We start from the raw sequence: 26,614 nt of genomic DNA on the forward strand, positions 1-26,614 counted from the left end.
GAAGGCGAACAGAAATGAGACCTGCAGCTTTCTGCTTGCAGTGCGTCAGTCACGCTCGTCAGGAAAGTGAGTGAAACGGTTCACTTCCGTGGTTTGTTACGATTGCGTTCACATCAGCAACGAACCGTACCGGAGTTCACTTGAACCGTACCCCAGACCACCCTTTTTAAGCGGACTCAGGTCGGAAGACAGCGTTCACATCATCCAAACGAACCAAACTCTGACGTCAGTCGAACCCGGGTGCGCACCAAAAGTGCTAGTGTGAAAGCACCCTTAAATGCATTTACGCAACAATCACACCATCTGAACGCGTGTTCAGTGCGGCTGGAAACATCGTAACACCAATGAGGTCCTCCCTTAAACCGGACAATATCAACATGTTTGAATTTTATATCTAACATTATATAAAAGCCAAGGTAGGCTTAAGCATTAGTGTTATCAGGCTAATGCAGATTTTCCAGCAAGTGATTCAAGTTGTTACAAATTATTTAGGCTACTTATTTAGGCAGCTTTCTTATTTAACTGTATTATTTACAGGCTGCGTGTTGCCGTGTTCACTGACGGAAGTGCTAAAATAAACGCATACGTTTGTTAATAGTTTGAGCCGTGCCAGCATTTATTTTTATTTTTTTGTTTCAAAATTAGATGGGTAGTTGACAAATAGCCAGTAAAAAATGAATGGTTGGATTAATTATGCATTTATATATATATATATATATTTTTTTTTTTTTTTTTTTTGGCATAAGACCATTTTTGAAGAAGAAATGCATATATTTATGTAGTGTGAAGTCTGGTCTTTGAAAAAAATATAAAGGGGTGCCTAACTTCATCAATTTTGTCTTTATTTATTTTTTTACAATTTTACTGAACTGTACCATAAATTTGTCCTATGGTGTGACAGCAAAAATTAAGAAGAAAAACCCCTCTTAATATATAAATAGCATGAGATAGATTTATCTTAATTGTTAGACACTTATTTTCATATATTATTTATTTCATACTATATTTTCATATAGTATTTTAGTCGAATGTTTGCAGAAGTGAGTGACGTACTCAATTATATCAGCTCACACATCGTTAAAACAACAATTATGATATTATTGTAGATGAGACATATAGCACACTCTGAATATCACAATATTACTCTCTGATACCATTATTGTACCATGGTAGTGTCAGATCTCTTTTTGCATGGCTATTGTAGTTGTGTTTGATTTCATTTTGCTTTCTCAGTGGAGTGGAAGACCATACATTTTTCATTGTTTCTTTCACAGAGCGGGTCCCAAAACCTAAGATAACTAAAGAGGAGAGCAGTAACCCTGATGTTATGTATTTAAGATGTGGATACAGTGGAACGATCATCTGGAAGAATTCTGCTGGAGAAACACTGAAGGGCTTGAAGAACCATAAGCTAGGAGAATATATCACAGCCAAAAACACAAGAAAACCTGAAAACTTCTACACCTGCACACTCAAGAATGCTGTGAGTGAGGAGACCAGTGATCGGATCTATGAGAGAGAATTATTTGTGGCAGGTAAGACAGCAAATTACTTCAGTATTAAATTCCAAAGAAGAAAATCAGATCTCTCTGCACTTTTATATATTTACGTTTTTGAACCGTTCGTTTTGTTTACAAAGCTTCAGTGCATAACAGCTCTTACGTCTGTCTTGCAAATGTACTGCAAATGCTCTAAAGATCGCTGAAGGCGAACAGAAATGAGACCTGCAGCTTTCTGCTTGCAGTGCGTCAGTCACGCTCGTCAGGAAAGTGAGTGAATTTTGAACATACACCGGAGCAGTGGGCAGCCAATGCTCCGGCGCCCGGGGAGCAGTTGGGGGTTTGGTGCCTTGCTCAAGGGTCTCAACTCAGTCGTGGTATTGAGGGTGGAGAGAGTGTTGGTTATTCACTCCCCCACCTACAATCCCTGCCGGACCTGAGACTCAAACCCACGACCTTCAGGTTACAAGTCCAACTCTCTATCCATTAGACCACGACTGCCATTTAAATTGCCGATTTAAAATCAGGATATGGTGTAACACCATAGGACATGGTTTTCAGAGACTAAATGTATCAAGTTCCTACTAGGACTGGGCAATATATCGCATGCGATATGCATGCGCATCTCGTCAGTAAAGCCGGTTCCGTGATTAGCGGGAAATCCCCTTCACCATTTAATACACGGAGCCGTATATCACTGACAAGCTAGGCAATATCGCTTTCATTATCGCAGATATTTCGCCTTCGATGATGAACGCGGTATTGACTAGCTTGTCAGTGAACTACGGCTCTGTGTATTAAATGCCACTCTATTTTGATTGATTAGTGGTAAATAATTTTTTTTCATCTATACATTTCTGAAAGTGCAGGAACTAGGGCTGGGTGATATATCGAACGCGTTATGCATGCGCATCTTGTCAGTAAAGCCGGTTCATTGATTTGCCATTTGAAAAAAAAAATATTGCCATTTAATTAAATAAACACTTGTATAATTATGCCGGAGGTATTTATTAAAATTTTTTTGCTCTTCTTTTTAATTTATAAATGTTGTAATTAGGGCTGGGTGATAAAACGATAACGATATGTATCGCGGTAGACACGTGAACGATATCAATAAAAAATGTGTTCGATAAAACGTTCGATATTTTTTATTCTTTGTCGAAAGAAAACAAAGGTTGCGAAGCAAGTTTGGTTGCATTAACAAAGGCACTCGCTCTCTGGTAACCTAGCAACGTAGGGAGTGACACGCTAACAGCCAATCATGTAACAGTATCACGTTTGGTTGCGCCATATCGTTGTCTCGTGTCTAAGTGCACACGCGTGGCTGAGAGTGCACGTCTGCAGCCAGACCTGGCTGGTCTGCTGGATTCCTCTTCATAAGCAGAAAATGAGTGCCGTAGTCAGACCAAATGTCGTCTGCAAATTATGCAAGACCGTCGTCCCCGCCAAGACTGGTAATACCACGAACTTGATGTACCACCTTAAAAGCAATATCAATAATTATCGATATCGACCGATATGAAACACTGATATCGTGATACAGTTTTCAGCCGTATCGCCCAGCCCTAGTTGTAATTTTAAAACTTACCTTATTATTTTAATGTATTATCTTAATTATGAACACACTGGTTTGTAATGCGAAGAGTTTTACTGTTTACTACACGTTGTTTTTCTTCTCGTTATTTCTCTATAGCGGCTAATGAAACCGAAGTCTTGCCCATAGGCTTACTTCCGCGTTGAAGAATAAGTTGGATAGCATCTGGGACTTCTAATGGCAGCTGCAGTGACGTGCTGACTATACAAATTAGCGATTGGCTCTTTTATTCAAAAGGCAGGGCTTCGTTCGATTGAGCGGCCATATTGAGCATTGAATTTTTCTCCATTGAAAACTATACGTCTTGGGTATTTTAGTGTTTGCAGGGCTCTAGGCTGCAACTATTTTTTGAGAATGTGCAAGTAAAAATTGGACGTGGTCGCACTTGTGCTGCTCCAAAGCGTCTGCTTCATACAGCTCGAGCTGCAGAGCCGCGGCACATTGTAGCAGGAGTCAGATTTCACTGATGACGTGAAGAGAGGCGCTTTCAGCGCGAGCACTTCAGTAGAGCCTGGTTTATACTCGCCGCATCAGCGCGAGCGCTTCAGTAGAGCCTGGTTTATACTCGCCGCATCAGCGCGAGCGCTTCAGGAGAGCCTGGTTTATACTCGCCGCATCAGCGCGAGCGCTTCAGTAGAGCCTGGTTTATACTCGCCGCGTCAGCGCGAGCGCTTCAGTAGAGCCTGGTTTATACTCGCCGCGTCAGCGCGAGCGCTTCAGTAGAGCCTGGTTTATACTCGCCACATCAGCGCGAGCGCTTCAGTAGAGCCTGGTTTATACTCGCCGCGTCAGCGCGAGCGCTTCAGTAGAGCCTGGTTTATACTCGCCGCGTCAGCGCGAGCGCTTCAGTAGAGCCTGGTTTATACTCGCCGCGTCAGCGCGAGCGCTTCAGTAGAGCCTGGTTTATACTCGCCGCGTCAGCGCGAGCGCTTCAGTAGAGCCTGGTTTATACTCGCCGCGTCAGCGCGAGCGCTTCAGTAGAGCCTGGTTTATACTCGCCGCGTCAGCGCGAGCGCTTCAGTAGAGCCTGGTTTATACTCGCCGCGTCAGCGCGAGCGCTTCAGTAGAGCCTGGTTTATACTCGCCGCGTCAGCGCGAGCGCTTCAGTAGAGCCTGGTTTATACTCGCCGCGTCAGCGCGAGCGCTTCAGTAGAGCCTGGTTTATACTCGCCGCGTCAGCACGAGCGCTTCAGTAGAGCCTGGTTTATACTCGCCGCGTCAGCACGAGCGCTTCAGTAGAGCCTGGTTTATACTCGCCGCGTCAGCGCGAGCGCTTCAGTAGAGCCTGGTTTATACTCGCCGCGTCAGCGCGAGCGCTTCAGTAGAGCCTGGTTTATACTCGCCGCGTCAGCACGAGCGTGAAGGTGCACGCCGCGGACGGAGCGCAAAGGAGGATTTGGTTTTCAAACTAAAATGAAAGACCTCTGCTTAAACCAGAGAAGGTGAACGAAAAGAGGAATTTCTGTTCACAAAAATTAAATCACAGATAATACTGATGAAAAAAGGGTTGAATGTTGAACACTTTACCATATAACTATAAACTATGATAAAAGTTAATCAGCATGCATTGATTAATCAAATGTTGTAGCAAAAAAATATAATCCGACCAAATTATGTGCTCATGCGACCAACTGAGAAAGTTCATCACAAAAGAGCAACCAGTGGGAAGAATGGTTCTAGAGCCCTGCTTTGTTGTTATCCAGTCATTTAGACTGCATTATGAATCAGCTGTGCAAGTTACATATTATATTTATTCCTTATGTTCTTTTTCTTCAGACAGTGTACCTTGGTGGATAGTTCTCATCGTGCTCTTTATCCTTATCTTGTTGGCCGCCCTCATTGTCCTGATTGTCCTGTATAAGGTTTGCAATCCCTTCCATGGTAGGTTTACTATTGTCTTATCTTTTAAAATGTGTATTTTGCTGCTGTAGTTTTTTTTTTTTGGAGTATAAAATATTGTCTGTAAACTTTATGTAGCCTTATGTAGCCAGTAGTAGTGTACAGTATTGGCCAAAAGTGATGTCCAGCAAAAAAAAAAAAAAGATATCTTCACTCTTTATTCAAACATATTGATATGTTGATGTTAGGGATGCTTATTTCGGTTAATTTTCCAGACTGACAACCTTCGCTTGTTATCCAAACATTAACATTAATTAGTATTAAATAAATAATAGAATGGATGAGTGTCTGTGACCCTTTAAAAATACACCTGCAGCGCTTCTAAGAACAAAGAAAAACAGAATAAAATGTATAAATAAAAATAATAAAATAAATACGCCTACAAAAAAAAGAAATTCACATAAATAATTAAAACACAAAGCACACACTGAATACTACTATGCTTTTGAAATTTGAAAAAAAAAACTTTTAAACCATTTAACTGATAGTATTAATCGGTCACAATTCTTACTTTCGGCTAACAGTTAAATAGTCAATATGAGCATCCCTAGTTGATGTACATTTTCTAAGCATATTGCATAGTTGTGCTAGGAAAGTGCCCATTTTTTCCTTAAGTGTAAAATAAAATGCATATTCTATGACAAGCTGTAGTATTCCTTTTTTGCCAAATAATTTTGTCAGTTAAATACCTTAACCGAGTGTTTTCTTCTTATTTTGTTCCTTATATTTCAATGGTTCAGTGAAACTTGTAGGGCCATTTAAAGCAAATATTGTGTGAACGTTTCCTCTGGACATCACTTTTGGCCACTACTGTATTTCTGTATGCTTTACGATTACTGCGACAGTGTGTTTTGTAGACAGATTAAATTAATATTTACACTTCTAGTGGTGTTAATGCAAGAAAATGGAGGTGAACATAGAGAATTTAATGTTCATTTTACATTTTAGGAAACTAATTGCATTCTTTTTGTGGAAACTTATTAGCACTTGGTGTTGGATACTCAATTGTATTTTTATATTTGTAGTTGATTTGTAATTGTTGTTTGTTTCTTCAACAGAATATGTTTCTAAGAACTATAGCGAGCATTCATGTATAGGAGGTATGTTTATGTTTGTCTTGTGTTTGGTTATGTGCCAAACCAACAGCTTCATGTAAAATACTTCATATATGGGTCACTTAGTTAACATTTAAGTGCTTATAACAATTTCTCTCTCTTCAGGGATTTTGAAAGTTCTGGATGGAAAGAAAGGTATGTCTATGTGTTTATCATTTGCTCTAAATCATTACAAAATATTATATTTCGAGCATGCTCTTAAAAGACCATTATTATTTCAATTAGGACTCAGTCTCTGTGAACTCTAGCTGTTGCTTGTAGCAATTCTTCTATAATGAATATATGATCTAATTCCGATTTTTTGACATAACTGAGTGGAAAATTAAATGACACAATCACATATTGCCAGGACGTTTTATGTTGTAAATATTACCCAGATGAAATGTGTGCTCCTGTTATTGGTTATTGACTCCTTCTCTGGTGCAATAAAGCATTTACCTTGGTGAGTCATAAAATGCAACTTAGTGGCTACCGGTTTTTGAGAATAAAAAAAAAAGCTTGTCAAGGAACTCAAATTTAATACCCTTGGCTCCTGATGATATATTGTGATCTTAAGTGAAACTATGGGTATGTGCAAGAAACTGAACACTATTTACAGCATTATTGCTGTAATCCAGAGCCTGAGAGTGAGTGAACTAACAGCAATTTTTCATCCTTGGATTAACTATCCCTTTAATGTGGTTTATTATTAATAGTAATTTACTCCATTATTTAATACATGAAATTGATAAACTTCTGGATCGTCTTCCTTTCTCGTAAAATAACCTGAAGATAAAGATATAAGAATGTTACCTGGTAAAAAAAATAAATTGACCTCTCTCAAATACTTTAGAGTTAACTAAAATTAAAGCAATAACTATATGTAATGAATCTAACACTAATCCTATCTGATTGTACTAAAGCCATTACTAATACAGTTATTCATTGATAAATCATTACTAACTAAACGGTATATGATGAAATTGCTAGTAGAGAATCAAAACATCGGTTAGCAACCAACTTTTCAACATAATATATAAAAGGATTATATTTAATTGCATGGCTAATTGTTTATTATTTGGCTAATTATCAAGGTCCTGGAATGAAAAGCTAAGACAGTATGATTTTGTTGGTCTCTTATAGACAAAGGATTACATTATTAATCATTTACAAAGATAAAGACTTCATGAGACGGTGGTTTGTTCTTTGTCAGTTACAGTTTTTCTGTTTTACAGTTATTTTTTGAGTGAATATATTATACTCAATTTATAAAAGTGACAACAAATATTTCCTCAGTTAATGATGTGCTTCGTAATACTTTGTTATAAGTTTCTCTTGACTCCTGTTCATTATGTTATCATTATGTTTTCATAGTTGTTCCGAACTCTTCCAGTGTTCCTGAGAGTGTTGAAGGCAATGTTGATGTAAATGCTGAGAAAGGTAAGATAATAACACATTAATGTGTCTAGATTAATACAGCCTGATTCCTTTTTTTAATAACAGTTGAGCATTCATACTATATTGTGTTCATTTCAGTATCAGTCATTTTATCATGATCAATATCAATCTTTTTGTTTTTCAGTCTAAAATGTTCTGGGTTAAAAACAACCCCTTTTGGCAAACTACTGCTGGGTTCATCCCTTCTTGTCCAACACTGGGTTGCCAAATTGACCCAATTTCTTTAAGAAAATCAGGCCGTTTCTCTCGGAACATGCAACACAACTCCTTGTTCAGGCTCTTGTTCTGTCCAGACTTGACTATTGAAATGCTCTCTTGGCAGGTCTGCCAGCCAATTCTATTAAACCTCTACAATTAATCCAAAATGCCGCTGCAAGATTAATCTTTAATGAGCCGGAAAGAACGCACGTCACTCCAATTTGCACTGGCTACCAATAGCTGCTCGCATTAAATTCAAGGCATTAATGTTTGCCTACAGAACCACCACTGGCTCTGCACCCCTTTACCTAAATTCATTAATTCAGATTTATATGCCCTCTATAAGCTTGCGTTCTTCAAGTGAACGATGCATTATTGTACCATCCCAAAGACACAAAAACACTTTCACGGACTTTTTCATTAACTGTTCCCATCTGGTGGAATGACCTGCCCAACTCAATCCGAGCAGCCGAATCCTCGTCTGTTCCATCTTTACTTGACCTTCTAACTCTAGCACTCTCTATTCTAATTTTATTTTATCTATGTCTTTTTATAAAAAAAATAAATAAATAAAAAAATGTATAATAATATTTATCTATAAGTCGCTTTGGATAAAAGTGTCTGCTAAATGACTAAATAAATAAAATAAAAATGTTATTCCCTTTTTTTTTGGGGGGGGGGGGGGTTAATTGTTTGTCCCCCCCAACATGCTGGGATGTTTTATTTACACAAATAATTGTTTAAAAATTACTTTACTGCTGGGTTAAAATTTCGGTTTTGACCAGGAACACCCCAGGTGTAATAAGGTGGGAAAAATAGCAAAAATTTTAAATTAAATTGAAATATTAATCAAATTTTTTGGTGGAAGTTGTTATATCCTGTGTGAATAAAGTCAGTAAGTTTTAGTCCTGTGTGTTAACATTAACTAGCATTTTTAGAAAAAAGAAAATCCTCTCAGGGTCAGAATATTATTTCAGAGTGAATATTATACTCAATTTATAAAAATGACAACAAATAACTGGTTTTATTTTGACAAAACCAGGTTTGAATATTTCCTCAGTTAATGATGTGCTTCGTAATACTTTGTTATAAGTTTCTCTTGACTCCTGTTTGTTTATCGTTATGTTTTCATAGTTCCTCTGAAATCTTCCCGTGTTCCTGACAGTGATGAAAGCGGTCGTTATGAAGATCCTAATAAAGGTAAGAAAATAGCACATTAATGTGTCTAGATTATTACAGCTTGATTCCTCTTCTTAATAACAGTTGAGCATTCATACTATATTGTGTTCATTTCAGTATCAGTCATTTTATCTAGATCAATATCACTCTTTTTGTTTTTCAGTCTAAAATGTTCTGGGTTATATACAATGCTGCTTGAAAGTCTGTGAACCCTTTAGAATTTTCTATATTTCTGAATAAATATGAGCCAAATGATCATCAGATTTTCACACAAGGCCTGAAAGTAGACAAAAAGAATCTAATCAAACAAATGAGACAAATATATATATATATATATATATATATGTATATTGTGACGAGTCGGCTGCCTCCCCCCTGTCCATCATCACCACCCCGTCCCGTATTCGCCGCCCTTCACCAGGCTCCCGACAGGAGTGGGTGTGTGAGAGAGGAGGGGCGCTGAAACAGCCAGGGCTGGCGGCGTGTGATGAGGCGCACCTGACGTGAATGGAGCCTCATCACCGCCGCCGTTTAAACTCCGAGCGCGCCTCTCCTCGGGAGACCGGTCTCTCCCCCGTGCATGCACGCTGGTGTCCTCGTGGGTCCAGGAAAGGGAGCGTAGAGGGAACTACCTGCCGCCGTCAGAGACGCGAGCGGCCGGACCCGCAGTCCGGCCGACACTGCACCCGCGATACGGCCGTCGGGCAAGGACGCCGGGCCGTGGAATCCCGTCGAGCACCCGGGGATGAAGGAGTTGGACGAAGCCGCCACAGAAGCCGCCGTCACCCGCGCCCCGGGACCTCCAGACGGGAGCGCGTGCGGCCGCCGGACTCCGCCCCTTACCTGGACCCTTCCCTCCTGAACACTGCCCTCCTTCACGAGCCCCGCAGCACAACGAGGACACCAGATCCCTGTTTATTTTGGACACTTTTCCCCCTTTGGACACTTTATTTTAAATATTGTTTAATAAAAACCTCTCTGAGGCTTGACGCCACGCCCACTGTGTCTGTCGTTGGCTCCTCCCGCCACAGTGGTGGAGAATGCGGGCAGGCGGAGCCTAGACAGCGCAGTTGGGCAACATCTGATGACGTCATCCCCTCTCGCTCGCATGAAGCCGTAGAGCCCGTACGGGGACGGAGGAAGGACGGGGACAGCCTCCCAGCCACCAGTGGGGTAAGTGACGTTCTCTCTTTGTCATCATTACCCCGTGGTTGGTTGAGGCTGTCAACTAAAACCCGCTTTCTCTGTCCCGGTTCCGGCGCGGTGCGAGAGGGAGCGTTGCCCGGAGAGGAATCCCTGCCCCGCCCACTCCGACCGCTGGAGCCTGGTTGAGGAAGGTAGCACTCCTGCGTGGGCGGCGACCCTAGGACGGGGATGTCGCTTGGGGGGGGGGAATGTGACGAGTCGGCTGCCTCCCCCCTGTCCATCATCACCACCCCGTCCCGTATTCGCCGCCCTTCACCAGGCTCCCGACAGGAGTGGGTGTGTGAGAGAGGAGGGGCGCTGAAACAGCCAGGGCTGGCGGTGTGTGATGAGGCGCACCTGACGTGAATGGAGCCTCATCACCGCCGCCGTTTAAACTCCGAGCGCGCCTCTCCTCGGGAGACCGGTCTCTCCCCCGTGCATGCACGCTGGTGTCCTCGTGGGTCCAGGAAAGGGAGCGTAGAGGGAACTACCTGCCGCCGTCAGAGACGCGAGCGGCCGGACCCGCAGTCCGGCCGACACTGCACCCGCGATACGGCCGTCGGGCAAGGACGCCGGGCCGTGGAATCCCGTCGAGCACCCGGGGATGAAGGAGTTGGACGAAGCCGCCACAGAAGCCGCCGTCACCCGCGCCCCGGGACCTCCAGACGGGAGCGCGTGCGGCCGCCGGACTCCGCCCCTTACCTGGACCCTTCCCTCCTGAACACTGCCCTCCTTCACGAGCCCCGCAGCACAACGAGGACACCAGATCCCTGTTTATTTTGGACACTTTTCCCCCTTTGGACACTTTATTTTAAATATTGTTTAATAAAAACCTCTCTGAGGCTTGACGCCACGCCCACTGTGTCTGTCGTTGGCTCCTCCCGCCACAATATATATATATATATATATATATACACACTTTGTCATTTATTTGAGAAAATTATCCAGTGTTACTTATATAATCGAGTGGCAAAGGTGTGACTCTTTGCTTTCAGTATCTAGAGCAGTGACCCCCTTTTGCAGCAGTAACTGTAGCTAAGCATTTCTTGTAAATGCTGATCAGTCCTGCACAACTTTCTGTCAGAGCTGCTTTAAACTCAAGCTATAAACTGTATAAACAAGTTTTTTTAAAGCCCTTCATATAAAGCTTGTCACGTTTAGAATAAATTGTATTATGCACTTTCTGCGCAGTCTGTGATATTTCTTTCAGATGCGCTCGTATCAAACTAGGCCACTGTATATCGATATTAACGGTATTGCTTCATACCGTATCGCTTATAAAAAATATATTGATATATCGTACAAACTCGATATACCGCCCAGCCCTAACTCTGGTATACCAATGAGTAAATCCAGGTGGTTTCAATTTTAGAACAATTGTGGCTCGTTGAGCACCGAGGCACCAGTTAGTTCCCAAACTTTTATAACAGAAAATAATATAAAATAGGGTTGTATTTCACTGTATGACTAATTGTTTATTATGTGGTTTATTATCAAGGTCCGGGATAAAAGAAAACATTACACGTAATATGAAAAGTTTTGTTGGTCTCTAATAGACAAATGATTACATTATTAATCATTTACATAGATTAAAAACTTGAGCTATATCTACAGTGGTTTGTTCTCTTGGTCAATTTAAGTTCTACTGCCTGTTCTCAATGCAGTAATATCACATTATGATAGTGATGACAAAGACACTGGAAAACTGGCTTTATTACTGGCTTATAATACTTTATTCTGCTGGTTAAAATATTTCCTCAGTTAATGATGTATTTTGTGATACTATTATTATTAGCTGCCCTTGACTCCTTCCTGTTTGTTTATGGTTGTTTTCATAGAGCCTCCAAAAGCAGACGGTGATGGTGACGATAAAAAAGATAGTTTGTAATGATAGGTAAGATAATTGCACATCAATGAGTGTGTAAGATTTACAGAACCTCAGACACTTTGAAGTTCAGAGATGGACAACACACACACAGTGCATTATCATACAGACATCTGTCTCCACATCCCACTGAGAGAAAATACTGGAAAACGCCTCTCTGAAATATCCCCATTGAGGACCCCGCCACTTAGACACCCATTGGAAAAGACCACTGGAACCAGCTGAGCCCTTACAATCTGACTTGCTGCAGTTTGGAACTGAACTGCTGGTTTGTTTGGCCAGAGGAGAATTGGCCCCCCGACTGAACCTGGTTTCTCCCAAGGTTTTTTCTCCATTCTGTCACCGATGGAGTTTTGGTTCCTTGCCGCTGTCGCCTCTGGCTTGCTTAGTTGGAGACGCTTCATTTCCAGCGATATCGTTGACCTGATTGCAAAGACACTATTTAAACTTATTGACACATTATTTTTTGTATTGGTCTTGGTCTGACGTACTTAAGGAAATGCGGCAAAAGGATCGGGGGCGTTTTCTGTAGCCAGAAGCCAGTAGTGTGTGTCTCAATACTCACATTATGTATTTCTATAAAGTCAGGTATGCATTCTTTACTCGTATATTTATCTTTGAGAATTCGATGTTTTGTATTGATATGATTTGATCTCTTTGAATTGCTGTGTAATTGACATAATACATACAGTATTTACCTGATTGATAATAAATTGTTACATTTGACCTTATTCTGTTTTACTCTGTAATTATTGACTCTAGTAGATTACGTTGCATCCTTGTTAAAGACATGAGCAACCGAATGAACGAGTAAATATAAAGTCAAGTTAACTAGAATAATCAAATATCAGAAGAATACTAATTAGAAATAGACAAGCAATCAATTTGTATTTCAAGCTAAATACGAGGTCATAATAAAAGGGAGTCAGATTAAATAATAAAATGGAGTCAGATTAGAGTTTAACTTAAATTGAAGAACTTTGCACACTGGAAAGACCGAACACGCAGGAAACCTTCATCCACATTGGATACCTTCTTTGGGCCAAATGTGTGGACCTTACAGTGGTGACCAGCCTCCACGATCTCCCTACTCAGGCGAGTGACGTCTTTCCAGCGCGAATTTCGGTTTGATTCTCACTGACTGAGGACATGAGGTTTGAGCTTCTTCTTCCCTGTCTGCAACTGCTGCGGTAAGTTCCTTCATTTTATAGAAATCCGGTGGGAGGAGAATTAACTGGGAAACATGGCTTTTCAGGGACAGTACAGCTGCAGTGCAGATCATGGAAATTCACGCTGTGCATATGCAAAATATCCTTCTTCATTTAAGTGGTAAAGGATTGGTTGCAATGAAATCATATCCTGGTTTTTGGCCGAAGGAGAAAAATTGACATCTAAATCAAAAGATAAAAAAACAACAGCTGCCATTGTCTACTTACTTCGGAAAAACGACCTTGAAACATTAGCCGAAAAAGAGCGCATAATAGCGAGTCTCAGAGAAATCGAGAAAGCGCGTTCGGATGAATTGCAAAAGCTTAGAGCACAGATCGAGGCGTTTACATGCGAAAGACAAGGTTGGGCAAGAAAAAGTGAAAACATGGCGAGAAAAGTAGATGCGCTTCAGAAGAAACTCCAAACTCCATAATAATTATATATCGACAATGTCGGATTTCCAGTGGCTGCAGTTAAGCAAGCAGCACTGGATGAAACTTTTGATCCGGATAAAAACAGCGATAGTGACGATGATGATGTAGCCACATTAGAGAGTCAAACACGGAGAGAAACTCGTAACCGAGCTCCCGTTCAGAGACATGAACAAAGTCAGCGAAGTCTGATTATAACAAGAGCTAACGTTAAACCCAGCGAAAAGCCCTCCACGTCACCTAGAGTTGCTCAAAACCATGACAAACGCGAATGATGAAATAACCACGATTAGCCGCCGATCGTGGGAATGATGCCCAAAAGAGGGCCATTCCAACCCTACTGGGAAACACTGATGTTACAAGCCACAGTGTACAAATTAGAAACTAGGGACGTATGGCAAATCGCACTATCAACCATTCCAGAAGAACTCCGATCAAAATTAACCCCTCAAATTAAATCTGGAGACGTAGTCAAGCGAAACAATCATGAATCTGACGAGGCTATATATGAAAGCTGCTAGACCTGAGAGGACCAACGAGCGCGGATTGGAGCAGGATACTAGAAATTAAACACGGCGGTAAAGTTAGTTTTATGTTTATTAGACATTCGGTTTCATTTCAATTAAACTCTTAACGCCTATTATGTTTCAAGCCGTAACTAACTCAGATAGACATAAATATTTGTCCTTTACGTTGCACAAGGCTTAATTTTTAGAAAAAAAATTACGAAAAATTAACCATATAAATTAATTAAACAATTTATCTACATTACATTATACCGTAAAACCAATACTAAAATGTTCTGAAAAACATCCCTGTTATTGCACAAGGCTCTGTTTTTGGAATTAGCATGTTATGCATTTTAAATAATTTTACAACTTTTAATGTATGCAATAATACAAATACATTAAACAACAATACCATCTGATTTGAAGGTATCTTACCAACTGTTAAAAATATCTAAATATTGTTCCCTATAATGCACAAGGCTTATTTTTTATGATTATGTCTTTGTTTTTATATACAGTATAGAATCCATATTTCTCATGTTTTATGTACTGTACCTACTCAAATGAATTAAACTCTGACACCGTTGGAGATAAAGATATCAAACCAACTGTAAAATATTCAGAATATTATCTCCCACAATGCACAAGGCTTGGTTTTTCAGATTATTCAGATTTTTTCAGAAAAAGTTACTTTATAGTAATTATAAAACAGTACGCAATAATAACGTATTGTGTGTAAATTATAGTTTTAATTCAAATTATTAAATGGATGCCACCTTATTGGGACAATAAAGCCCTCCCTAACCCTACTTTTATTTTCAGCATTTTTATTATAGTGTAACAATCACATTCTGGGCTGCCAATGGAAAATATTACAAAGAACAAGCAACATAAGTCTAAAAAATAAATCAACATGTTCCCATTCTTGAACTTGTTCTTAATGCAGGGTGTCCAAACTCAGTCCTGGAGGGCCGGTGTTATCAATGAAAGTGTCATTCATTAGAAGGCAGAACGACAACACAAACAGTGTTTAACCAGCCTGATCTCACACACAAAACGTACATATTTAGACGTAAATTAAAACGGTCCAATACGTATATACCTTTACGTATTTACAGTGCCTTTTGCGTATTATCGGCACGTAATTTCAGGTTCGATACGTATCTAGACTGCCTTTACATTATTAATCAGAGAGGAAATGTTTAACATATAACTGGATGTGGTTATTATCACCCTTTTCCTGATTATAATTCCTTTTCATGAGACTATATTGTTTAATCTTTTAAAACATTTTAAATGTGTTTGCTATAATATTCTGTGCATTGCTTTTTAAAACCCAAAGCAAACATAGATTTGGGTGAACAGTATAGAGCATGCTTTTTTTTTTTCTTTTTCCTTTTAAATTTAGATACCAAGGCAATGGGATTGTTGTTGGAATTTTTCTTTTATTTTTTTTCAGGGAATGCATGTAGCATACATTGAATGTAATGTAAATCATTTTGAATAAAATCATCTGTCAAAAGTAAAATGTGTGAAGACTTTTTTAAAGCTTAAATGCAAATTCAGAAAGATATTCCGGGCGTCTTCTAGAAAGGATGAACATAGCAGAACATGCTTTTGAAATAAAATGTTTTATATTAGTGAAATATTCTATATATAAATATTTAATATATTTAAAATGCAAGGCACGCCATTGACACACGGGGGCAGGGGTCATGACCCCCACAGTTTTGAAAAGAGAGCAATCGACCCCCGCACTTTTGATAAGGGAAAATAGCCTGCACTATCCGCTAACTAAAACTTCTGGGTACAAACATCACAATCATTGTAATTCAAGCCATACACCAATGTTGAGTTTTAAAATGACATCTTTAAGTGACAAGGATTAAAATAGATTACGATTACCTATGGTTGTTAGCCTGTATGTAGCCTATTCCTATCTGACAGTAAACAGTACATCGTCTTCTTCTAATGGTGCTTCTGATAGCGGTCCTAAACAGGTTTAGTAGTCTTACTTGAGCCTGTCTCTGCTGCAACACGAGTTTCTTGTAGTCTGCCTGCAGGCTCAATCCAGAAAGATGAAGCCAGCGAAACAGAAAAGTATTGCCTTGTTTTTTTAAAGGTAAATAAGGTAAGTTGACATAAATTCTATACATGCCCAGCCTATATGAAATGCCAATTGTCATCATTCCTCCAGATGCCGTTTAGCTGTGTTTGTGATGGCCTTAAATTCGAAATGATTTAATCAAAGAGATAATAGTTTAAGTCATTGGTTCTGAAAGTGTGGTACGAGTACAGAGGAATCATTAGATTAAATATAAATTAATGTTAAAACACAAAACATTTTAATTTAATCTTTGAGTAGGGTTATTTTTAACATTTAAGTACGGTACAGTTTTTATTTAACTTTTAGGTACAGCACATTATAGCTAATTGAATCATTATTTAAGTTTTTTATTTACCTGTATGTAAGCACAGTGCAGTGTTAATGTTAAAACTGTGTTATTTACAATGTTAAAATTGCTGACAACAATAAATATTTTTATTAGGCATAAAACTTCCTCATTTTTGAACTGTGCAGAGCTGTAGCTGAATAGTTAGGCCTACTACGCTGCTGTATTTTAATGCTGGTCATTATGGTGGTGTTTGGAGACCCAAATATTTTCTGAGCGTGTGCCTAACCACTTGATCATGTCTGTTTGAATCATAACCATATGGTAACCTGTGTTAACTCTTCTTCATTCAAAACTTCATAACAAATAATCATCCCATGTAATTATCAACAACTATTGACCCAAATAGCGTGAAATAACAGAATCAGAATTTATAGAGTAGAATTGTGCAATACATCCCACATAAAAGGCTGGTCTACAGGGGGCAGATTTGGCATTCTGCAGGCATTTTCCTCATCCCTAAACTTTGATCATTCATATGTAGCCTACTTCTTATTCCACTTAATTTGTATTGTAGTAATAATCAATATTATTCTATTAATGATAAGACAAGTTTAATTTATGATGGTGGTGGTCCGATATCTGGACCATTCATCGCCACACAGAAGCTGTTTTAGATAACCTTCATGCTGCTTTAAAGAGGACACCAGATGCAAAATTCACTTTTACATGGTGTTTGAACATAAATGTGTGCTGCCAGTGTGTGTACACAGCCTCCCTATAATAATCCACCCAGTGCTTTTTCTTTTTTTTTAAATAAGCACTGTCTCAGATCAAGCCATTCACAGATTCTTGGCAGATTGATGTCACACAGACCATCAGATCAGAAGGATAAATCACTATAACTCATTTAAATGTTGAGCGTATTGGAGTTTATATCATTGACATCAACGATAAAGAGGAGCAGCAAAGATTAACCTTGGAAGTTTTGGGTGAGTCAATATTATTACATTCATTATAATTAATACTGTAAAAGCATCACATAATTTTTTACTTGGCATATAATATAGCTAGTAATTCTGTGTGTGTGTCTGTGTAAAAGCATTATTATTATTGTTAATATATGTTTTTGCTAATTGTAATTTATCAATATATGAGACATATGACATTTTAATAGTCAGATATAACAGAGAGGCCATCATAATAACTGACTGATTGTTCATTGTCCTGAACATCAGCAAAACTAAGGAGCTGATAGTGGACTTCAGTACGAAGCAGGAGCGGTCATACCAGCCGATCACGATCAGCGGGACTCCAGTGGAGAGAGTGGACAGCTTCAGATACCTGGGTGTTCACATCACGCAGGACTTGACTTGGTCCTGTCATACCAGCACCCTGGTGAAGAAGGCCAGGCAGCGTCTGTACCATCTGAGACGCTTAAGGGACTTTAGACTTCCCTCTCGGGTGCTTAAGACTTTTTACACCTGCACCATCGAGAGCGTCCTGACGGGCAGCATCACTTCCTGGTTCGGGAACTGCACTATGCAGGACAGACAAGCCCTCCAGAGGGTGGTGTGTTCAGCGGAACGTACCATTCACACCGAGCTCCCTGACCTGCAGGACATCTACAGCAAGCGGTGCCTGACCAGGGCCAGGAAGATAGTGAAGGACCTCAGCCATCCCAACAATGGACTCTTTTCTCTGCTGCGTTCAGGGAGACGCTTCCGCTCCATGAAGGCGAACACAGAGAGAATGAGGAGGAGCTTCTTCCCGCAGGCCATTCGGAGTCTTAACCACTCTCCACTATAATCACATCATCCCACACTTCCACTTTGCACATTTTCATTACATCTGCACTAATTTGTAGAAGGTTACGTAAGGATAAATGAGTGGGACTTACATACCATTTGTCTTTTGTCTTTAGTATTCCTTTTACTCACTTATACACTTTACTGCACTGCACAGCACACGGACACTTTATCACTGACATACACTTTACTTTTTATAGAATCTATATAGAATCATATTCTATTTTTTATTCCTCATATCTATTTTTATTCTCATATCTATTTGTTATTTTATTTTATTGCTAGTTTATTTCTGTATATATGTTTACTGTACTTTTTCTATTTGTATTTTTGTAAACTTGAGGTTTTTCTTAATTTTGTTGGACAATTTGTTGGACAGTCGTACAATACATTTCACTACATGTCGTACTATGTATGTATATGTATGTGACAAATAAAATTTGAATTTGAATTTGATTGTGTCATTTACTGTGTACTGTTCTCTATATGAAGTGCATAACAATATAATGTATTGTGCATGTTTCTGCCCTTTCAAACCCTACTGTATATTATACCTTATGCTATATTTCAATGAACAAATTTCTTTTGATCGGCCATCGTATATGGCCTGGCTGGGCTGCAGGATGCTGAGCAGGCCTTCCTCTCTGGTCCTGATTATCATCACAGGTAAGAGTAGAAAATGGAGTTGTTTTTACACAATGTCCAATGTTTCATTTTTTTAAGCGTTAACAGTATTTCTATTATGTTCTCCATTTACTATTTCAGTGAAGAATTTAGTAGAGTGAAAAGAGGGGAGAGCATCCAGGTGGTAGGTAATACTGCTGCATACATCACAATGTGTGCTTTAAACATTTAAAGGTCAGGAAAAGTCATGTCATATGTTATTTCTATTCAGATTTCTTGCATCTCTCTTTATTATTTTATTTTTCTCAGTTCAAATGGGTTTTATTGACATGAATGTTCCCACAACATCAAAATATATATTTTTTCCAAATCTTTGAACAGTATGCAATAATATTATTATGAACATTAACTGGTATGAAGATTGATATAATTATTTTTGTATGGTATATGTGTGTGCGTTCTGTGCTAAGATCTTTTAAATATGAAATTTAAAATTAGAGAGTAAAACATGTTTAACTAAATGTTCCTTATTTCATTCACTTCTCTCTCGTAGGAGTCCGTGAAGACGTTGTCCATGAAGTTCTTTCTATGTGGTTCACGTCATGAACAAATGTGTTTTTGTGTTCAACTGTTGTAATATATTGCCTATTTGGTTATTTGTTGTTATTCTTTTATTATCTGTGTCCTGTTCTGTTGCTGTCTTTCTGTTGCGCTGTGGGGCTTCTGTCACTAAAACACATTACTCGTATGTATAAACATACTCGGCTAATAAAGCTCATTCTCATTCCCATATACTATTTTATAAAATATACACAATCTTAAATCTACCCCCAGAGTCATCCTTGTGTCTTCCCTCTGTACTTGAAAATGTGGTTGATCTAGTGACTGAAAAGACTATACCATGATTCCTTGTTTATTTTACTTGAGTTATTATATTATGCTACTTAGACCCAATAATTACTCAATATTCCTAGGAACCAGGTTTAATTGCAATAAAGAAAGTAGTATTTGGGTGTAATAAAACTTTAAAAAAAACTCTAATGTAGTTAAAACTGGGTGGAAATACTGTCTTGATGCCACTTTTTTCGGTCCTCCAAAACTAGGGTCCTACAGCTGCGGTCCTGAAAGCCCGGTACTGGCGTTCACCACGAGGTGGCAGTATTTAACCATTGAACGCTTCGTGAACGCCCATTTGTTTCAGTTTCGTTTTTGGCGGTTGCCAAGTCCGCGGTTTTCCGTTTTTTTTTTGTCTACTTTAACGAACCCAAATAACATGATATTTAGTCCCTGACATGCGAATTTCACCGGGGAAACCTGACACACACACACACACACAAATCTTGTATTTTATCCCCCCAGACGTGATTTTTAATGGGGGACTTCTCTCGAAACGCGATTAGGCTAGCGTTCGTTTTAGTCCAACTGGGCGGGGTTTGGTGTGAAAACCTGGCAACCCTGTTCCTGGTGGACTTCCTCTCGAGCGCTTTATCCTCTGATGGCGGCGACTTGGGTGTGTTTCTGAACACATACTGTTAAAGATATTAAATAAAGATGCAAAGAGCTGAGCTTTGTATGAAAATGCTTCTTCTAAGATATTCAACGGCCGTCATTTGCGCGGTGTTTATCCTCACAGGAGCTGTTTCAGGTAAATTATGTGTTTTTTATTATCGTCTCGAAGATAAAGGCGCGGCGTTTCCTTCTCGAGGTCGGTTAGTTTGAAAATATAGTATTGTATTGTAGCCTAATTTACAATATCAAATGATTGTGGAGTATTTTAGATAAATATGTTAACGACAGACTCTGTCGTGGCCTATTTTTTCATGTTAGTATTTTAAGTTATTATCCTCACTCCTAGGCCTACCCTTGCCAATGGAGTTTAACATTAACATGTTTATTTATTATGCTGTTTACTATGTATTTTATGTACATTGCTTATAATACTATGGCTGGATATAATATCCGGCATATAGTACATTATACTTGTAGGGACTTTTTGTTGACGTAGCATGCTAACCGGAAGCTGTTCATAACTACAGAAACTGTTGAATGTTGACTAACTAACTCTCATATTTTATACATTAGGTGAAGATGTAAAGAAAGCAGTGGGTGAGACAGTTTCTTTTCGTCCAGCCAAATTAGATCCTCCTGTCACCAGCATCACATGGAAACACAAATCCAATCCTCCTGTAAAGGCGATTGAATGGGATTTTGAAGATGGTTTTCTCACCCCGAATCAGAGATTCAGAGACATCACAACTCTTGATAATAAAACTGGAGAAATCACTATAACTAAGTTAAGAATCGAGCATAGTGGAGTTTATACCATTGACATCAACAGTAAAGAGCAGGGACAAATATTCAGCTTGGAAGTTATGGGTGAGTGGATATTATTATATTAGTTCATATTAATACTGTTAAAGCATCATATTATAATTCTGGTTGTTTTTACAAACAAACATACAAATAAAAACAGCACCGTGGTGCAGTAATTGGATCAGATTGTAATACCATGGTACTTTGATAAATACCATGATCCTGTAATTCATGCACCAATGTATTTACATACATGCACATATATATATATATGTGTGTGTGTGTGCGTGTGTTAATTATGACATGGATAAAGTATTGCATTTAATAACTATATTTAAGTAGAACAGTAATACACCATTAAACTGTTACCATTGAAATAAAATCAGTACCGACAAAATCCATTGAGCCTCTGCACAGAAGCACCTGATTAAAAACAAAAAAACATGCTGAAATGTGAAGTAGTCTAATAAAAAATAAAGAATTGTATTTTCAAATATGAAACTAAAACTGCCAGTAAGTGGCGGCAAGTCTTGATGAGAGTCATTGAGTCATCCATTCAGCTGACTCATTCAAATAACTCATTCATTCCTTCTCCACTAATTTGAAGCCGTTAGTTTAAAAACATAGTATTGTATTTAGGGCTGCACGATATTTTGCATGCGATAATCATGCGCATCGTCAGTAAAAACAGTTTTTGATAAGCGCTAAATCTCCATCACCTGTTTTCAAATGGAGCGGCATTTAATACACAGAGCCTTAGTTCACCGACCAGCTGGTAGCATGCAATATATCGTGCAGCCCTAAGTGTATTGTGGCCTAGTTTACAATACCAAATGTGACCCTGGACCACAAAACCAGTCTTAAGTGTCAATGTTTCATAATTAAGATTTATACATCATCTGAAAGCTGAATAAATTATCTTTCCATTGATGTATGGTTTGTTTTGATATTTAGCTGAGATACAACTATTTGAAAATCTGGAATCTTGAGGGTGTTAAAATATCAAAATATTGTGAAAATCATCTTTAAAGTTGTTCAAATGAAGTTCTTAGCAATGCATATTACTAATCAAAAAATAAGTTTTTATATATTTACAGTAGGAAACTTACAAAATATCTTCATGAAACATGATCTTTACTTAATATCCTAATGATTTTTGGCATTAATGAAAAACTGACAATTTTCACCCATACAATGTATTTTTGGCTATTGCTACAAATATACCCCAGCGACTGAAGACTGCTTTTGTGCTTCAGGGTCACAAATGATTGTGGAGTATTTTAGATTATAACGACATAGTCTTTAGTGAAGTATTATCCTCACTCTTGACTCTGATTCAGATGTTTGTACAGTAGTTATTTTAATATATATATATATATATATATATATATATATATATATATATATATATATATATATATATATATATATATATATATATATATATATATATATATATATATATATATATATATATATATATATATATATATATCAAGATTAATTTCTAGATGAATCGCTTTTTGTATTCCCCAATTGTAAGTCGCTTTGAATAAAAGCGTCTGCCAAATGGCTAAATGTAAATCATCATGTTTATTTCTGCATCCTAATAAGCTGCATCACACAATGAATGCTTGGACTTTCAAAGCATATTTTAGTCGAGTGTTTGCAGAAGTGAGTGACGTACTCAATTATATCAGCTCGCACATCGTTAAAACAACAATTATGATATTATTGTAGATGAGACATATAGCACACTCTGAATATCCCAATATTACTCTCTGATACTATTATTGTACCATGGTAGTGTCAGATCTCTTTTTGCATGGCTATTGTAGTTGTGTTTGATTTCATTTTGCTTTCTCAGTGGAGTGGAAGACCATACATTTTTCATTGTTTCTTTCACAGAGCGGGTCCCAAAACCTAAGATAACTATAGAGAAGAGCGGTAACCCTGATGTTATGTATTTAAGATGTGAATACAGTGGAACGATCATCTGGAAGAATTCTACTGAAGAAACACTGAAGGGCTTGAAGAACCATAGGCCAGGAGAATATATCACAGTCCATAACACAAGAAATCCAGAAAACTTCTACACCTGCACACTCAAGAATGCTGTGAGTGAGGAGACCAGTGATCGGATCTATGAGAGAGAATTATTTGTGACAGGTAAGACAGCAAATTACTTCAGTATTAAATTCCAAAGAAGAAAATCAGATCTCTATGCACTTTTATATATTTACGTTTTTGAACCGTTCGTTTTGTTTACAAAGCTTCAGTGCATAACAGCTCTTACGTCTGTCTTGCAAATGTACTGCAAATGCTCTAAAGATCGCTGAAGGCGAACAGAAATGAGACCTGCAGCTTTCTGCTTGCAGTGCGTCAGTCACGCTCGTCAGGAAAGTGAGTGAAACGGTTCACTTCCATGGTTTGTTACGATTGCGTTCACATCAGCAGCGAACCGTACCGGAGTTCACTTGAACCGTACCCCAGACCACCCTTTTTAAGCGGACTCAGGTCAGAAGACAGCGTTCACATCATCCAAACGAACCAAACTCTGACGAACCCGGGTGCGCACCAAAAGTGCTAGTGTGAAAGCACCCTTAAATGCATTTGTGCAACAATCACACCATCTGAACGCGTGTTCAGTGCGGCTGGAAACATCGTAACACCAATGAGGTCCTCCCTTAAACCGGACAATATCAACATGCTTGAATTTTATATCTAACATTATATAAAAGCTGAGGTAGGCTTAAGCATTAGTGTTATCAGGCTAATGTAGATTTTCCAGCAAGTGATTCAAGTTGTCACAAATTATTTAGGCTACTTATTTAGGCAGCTTTCTTATTTAACTGTATTTACAGGCTGCGTGTTGCCGTGTTCACTGACGGAAGTGCTAAAATAAACGCATACGTTTGTTAATAGTTTGAGCCGTGCCAGCATTTATTTTTATTTTTTTGTTTCAAAATTATATGGGTAGTTCACAAATAGCCAGTAAAAAATGAATGAATGGATTTATTCATTTTTATATAATGTATATATATGTATATGGTTTTTTTTTTTGGTATAAGACCATTTTTGAAGAAATGCATATATTTATGTAGTGTGAAGTCTTGTCTTTGAAAAAATATAAAGGGGTCCCTAACTTCATCAATTTTGTCTTTTTTTTTTTTTTACAATTTTACTGAACTGTACCATAAATGTGTCCTATGGTGTGACAGCAAAAAAAAGAAAATTAAGAAAAAAAAAACCTCTTAATATATAAATAGCATGAGAGAGATTTATCTTAATTGTTAGACACTTATTTTCATATATTATTATTTATTTAAAAGGAAATTATAATTAACATCATTTTTTCCCCATGTCTTGTTGGACAATTTCAAGACAAACTTTGACAACATCTGTTCAAAACTGCTGAGAATTATACCATTTTAAGATGAGATATTTCTATCTCCCCTCTTGCAATACTCGACTGTTTTTTTTAAAGATATTTTGAGAGAATGTTTTTTATGTGTCACACCATAGGACATTGTGTCACACTAAAGGACAGAAATTATAGTTATTAAAGTATTTCCATTTAATTTTGAACATGTCAAATGAGAAAGAAAGTTTAATTTTGATAAAAGCAATATCAACATGTTTTTTTTAAACAAAACAAAATAATTTATCAACAAAATTCAGTCTCATTGTCAATCAGTATGTTACTGAATCTCTCCTTGCTGCCCGCTGCATGTGAACAAACAAACAAAGTATCACATTTTATACTTATTTTCTTGACACTTTATAACAGTACAAGTTTTCTGCAAAAACATCAGAAAATAGTTTAATTAATGTAATTATTGCATTTTAGAACACTGAAAATAATCAAAAAAAGAATAAAAAGGAGTTAAACCAATCTTATTTGATTATTTAAAATGCTTCTTAAAGAGACCGTGCCCTCTGGTGTGACATCTTTGTCCTGTGGTGTGACAGTAAAGGCGTCAATTTCTGTCACACAAGAGGACGTTTCAGCCTTTTGTGTAAATTAATGACCTTGCTATTTAACCTGTCATTAGCCGTTTGCAAGGCACATTTGCATAATTTTCCATGATTATGTAGTTTAACATGCAGTTTTTAATTAAAAAATATAATTTAGGGGTGTCACACCAAAGGACAACAAAACGTAACACTTTTGTAGTGGTTCCAAAATATTTGAACAATTTGAAGACAAAAATGGACCATCTGCTTATGTCATGGGCTTCACAGGGGGCTTCAGTAACATGATCATGAATGGGGTCCTTCAACTAATTAAAGTTTTCTCTGGAATTGGAAGGGAAGGGAAGTGGTGTGTGGCCAAGTTTGGTGACCCATACTCGGAATTTGTGCTCTGCATTTAACCCATCCAAGTGTACACACAGTAGTGAACACACACCCGGAGCAGTGGGCAGCCAATGCTGCGGCGCCCAGGGAGCAGTTGGGGGTTCAGTGCCTTGCTCAAGGGTCTCACCTCAGTCGTGGTATTGAGGGTGGAGAGAGTGTTGGTTATTCACTCCCCCACCTACAATCCCTGCCGGACCTGAGACTCAAACCCATGACCTTCGGGTTACAAGTCCAACTCTTTATCCATTAGGCCACGACTGCCCTTTAAATTGCCGATTTAAAATCAGGATATGGTGTAACACCATAGGACATGGTTTTTAGAGACAAAATGTATCAAGTTCCTACTAGGACTGGGCAATATATCGCATGCGATATGCATGCGCATCTCGTCAGTAAAGCCGGTTCCGTGATTAGCGGGAAATCCCCTTCACCTGCTTTCAAATAGAGCGGCATTTAATGCACGGAGCCGTATATCACTGACAAGCTAGGCAATATCGCTTTCATTATCGCAGATATTTCGCCTTCGATGATGAACGCGATTTTGACTAGCTTTTCAGTGAACTACGGCTCTGTGTATTAAATGCCACTATTTTGATTGATTAGCTGTAAATAATTGTTTTCATCTATACATTTCTGAAAGTGCAGGAACTAGGGCTGGGTGATATATCAAACGCGTTATGCATGCGCATCTTGTCAGTAAAGCCGGTTCATTGATTTGCCATTTGAATAAAATTATTGCCATTTAATTAAATAAACACTTGTATAATTATGCCGGAGGTATTTATTAAACATTTTTTGCTCTTCTTTTTAATTTATAAATGTTGTAATTTTTAAACTTACCTTATTATTTTAATGTATTATCTTAATTATGCACATACTGGTTTGTAATGCGAAGAGTTTTACTGTTTACTACACGTTGTTTTTCTTCTCGTTATCTCTCTATAGCGGCTAATAAAACCGAAGTCTTGCCCATAGGC

General features: G+C 38.3%; 1 protein-coding gene across 2 annotated transcripts in view; it reads left to right on the top strand.

The window, feature by feature from the left end:
- LOC306872064 (uncharacterized protein) overlaps positions 1-26,614 on the top strand; it is a 41,468-nt gene that overhangs the window by 2,920 nt on the left and 11,934 nt on the right. Inside the window, exons 4-7 of one of the 2 annotated variants that reach the window (XM_079420412.1) lie at positions 1,275-1,535; positions 4,870-4,974; positions 6,051-6,092; positions 6,213-6,242. In XM_079420412.1, the coding sequence (XP_079276538.1) occupies positions 1,275-1,535; positions 4,870-4,974; positions 6,051-6,092; positions 6,213-6,242 (438 nt within the window). Of the gene's footprint in view, positions 1-1,274; positions 1,536-4,869; positions 4,975-6,050; positions 6,093-6,212; positions 6,243-23,186; positions 23,448-26,614 lie in introns of both variants that reach the window. The other variant, XM_079420411.1, reaches the window with a different exon arrangement.

This window comes from Barbus barbus, assembly GCF_936440315.1.
Source record: "Barbus barbus genome assembly, chromosome: 7".
NCBI lineage: Eukaryota > Metazoa > Chordata > Actinopteri > Cypriniformes > Cyprinidae > Barbus > Barbus barbus.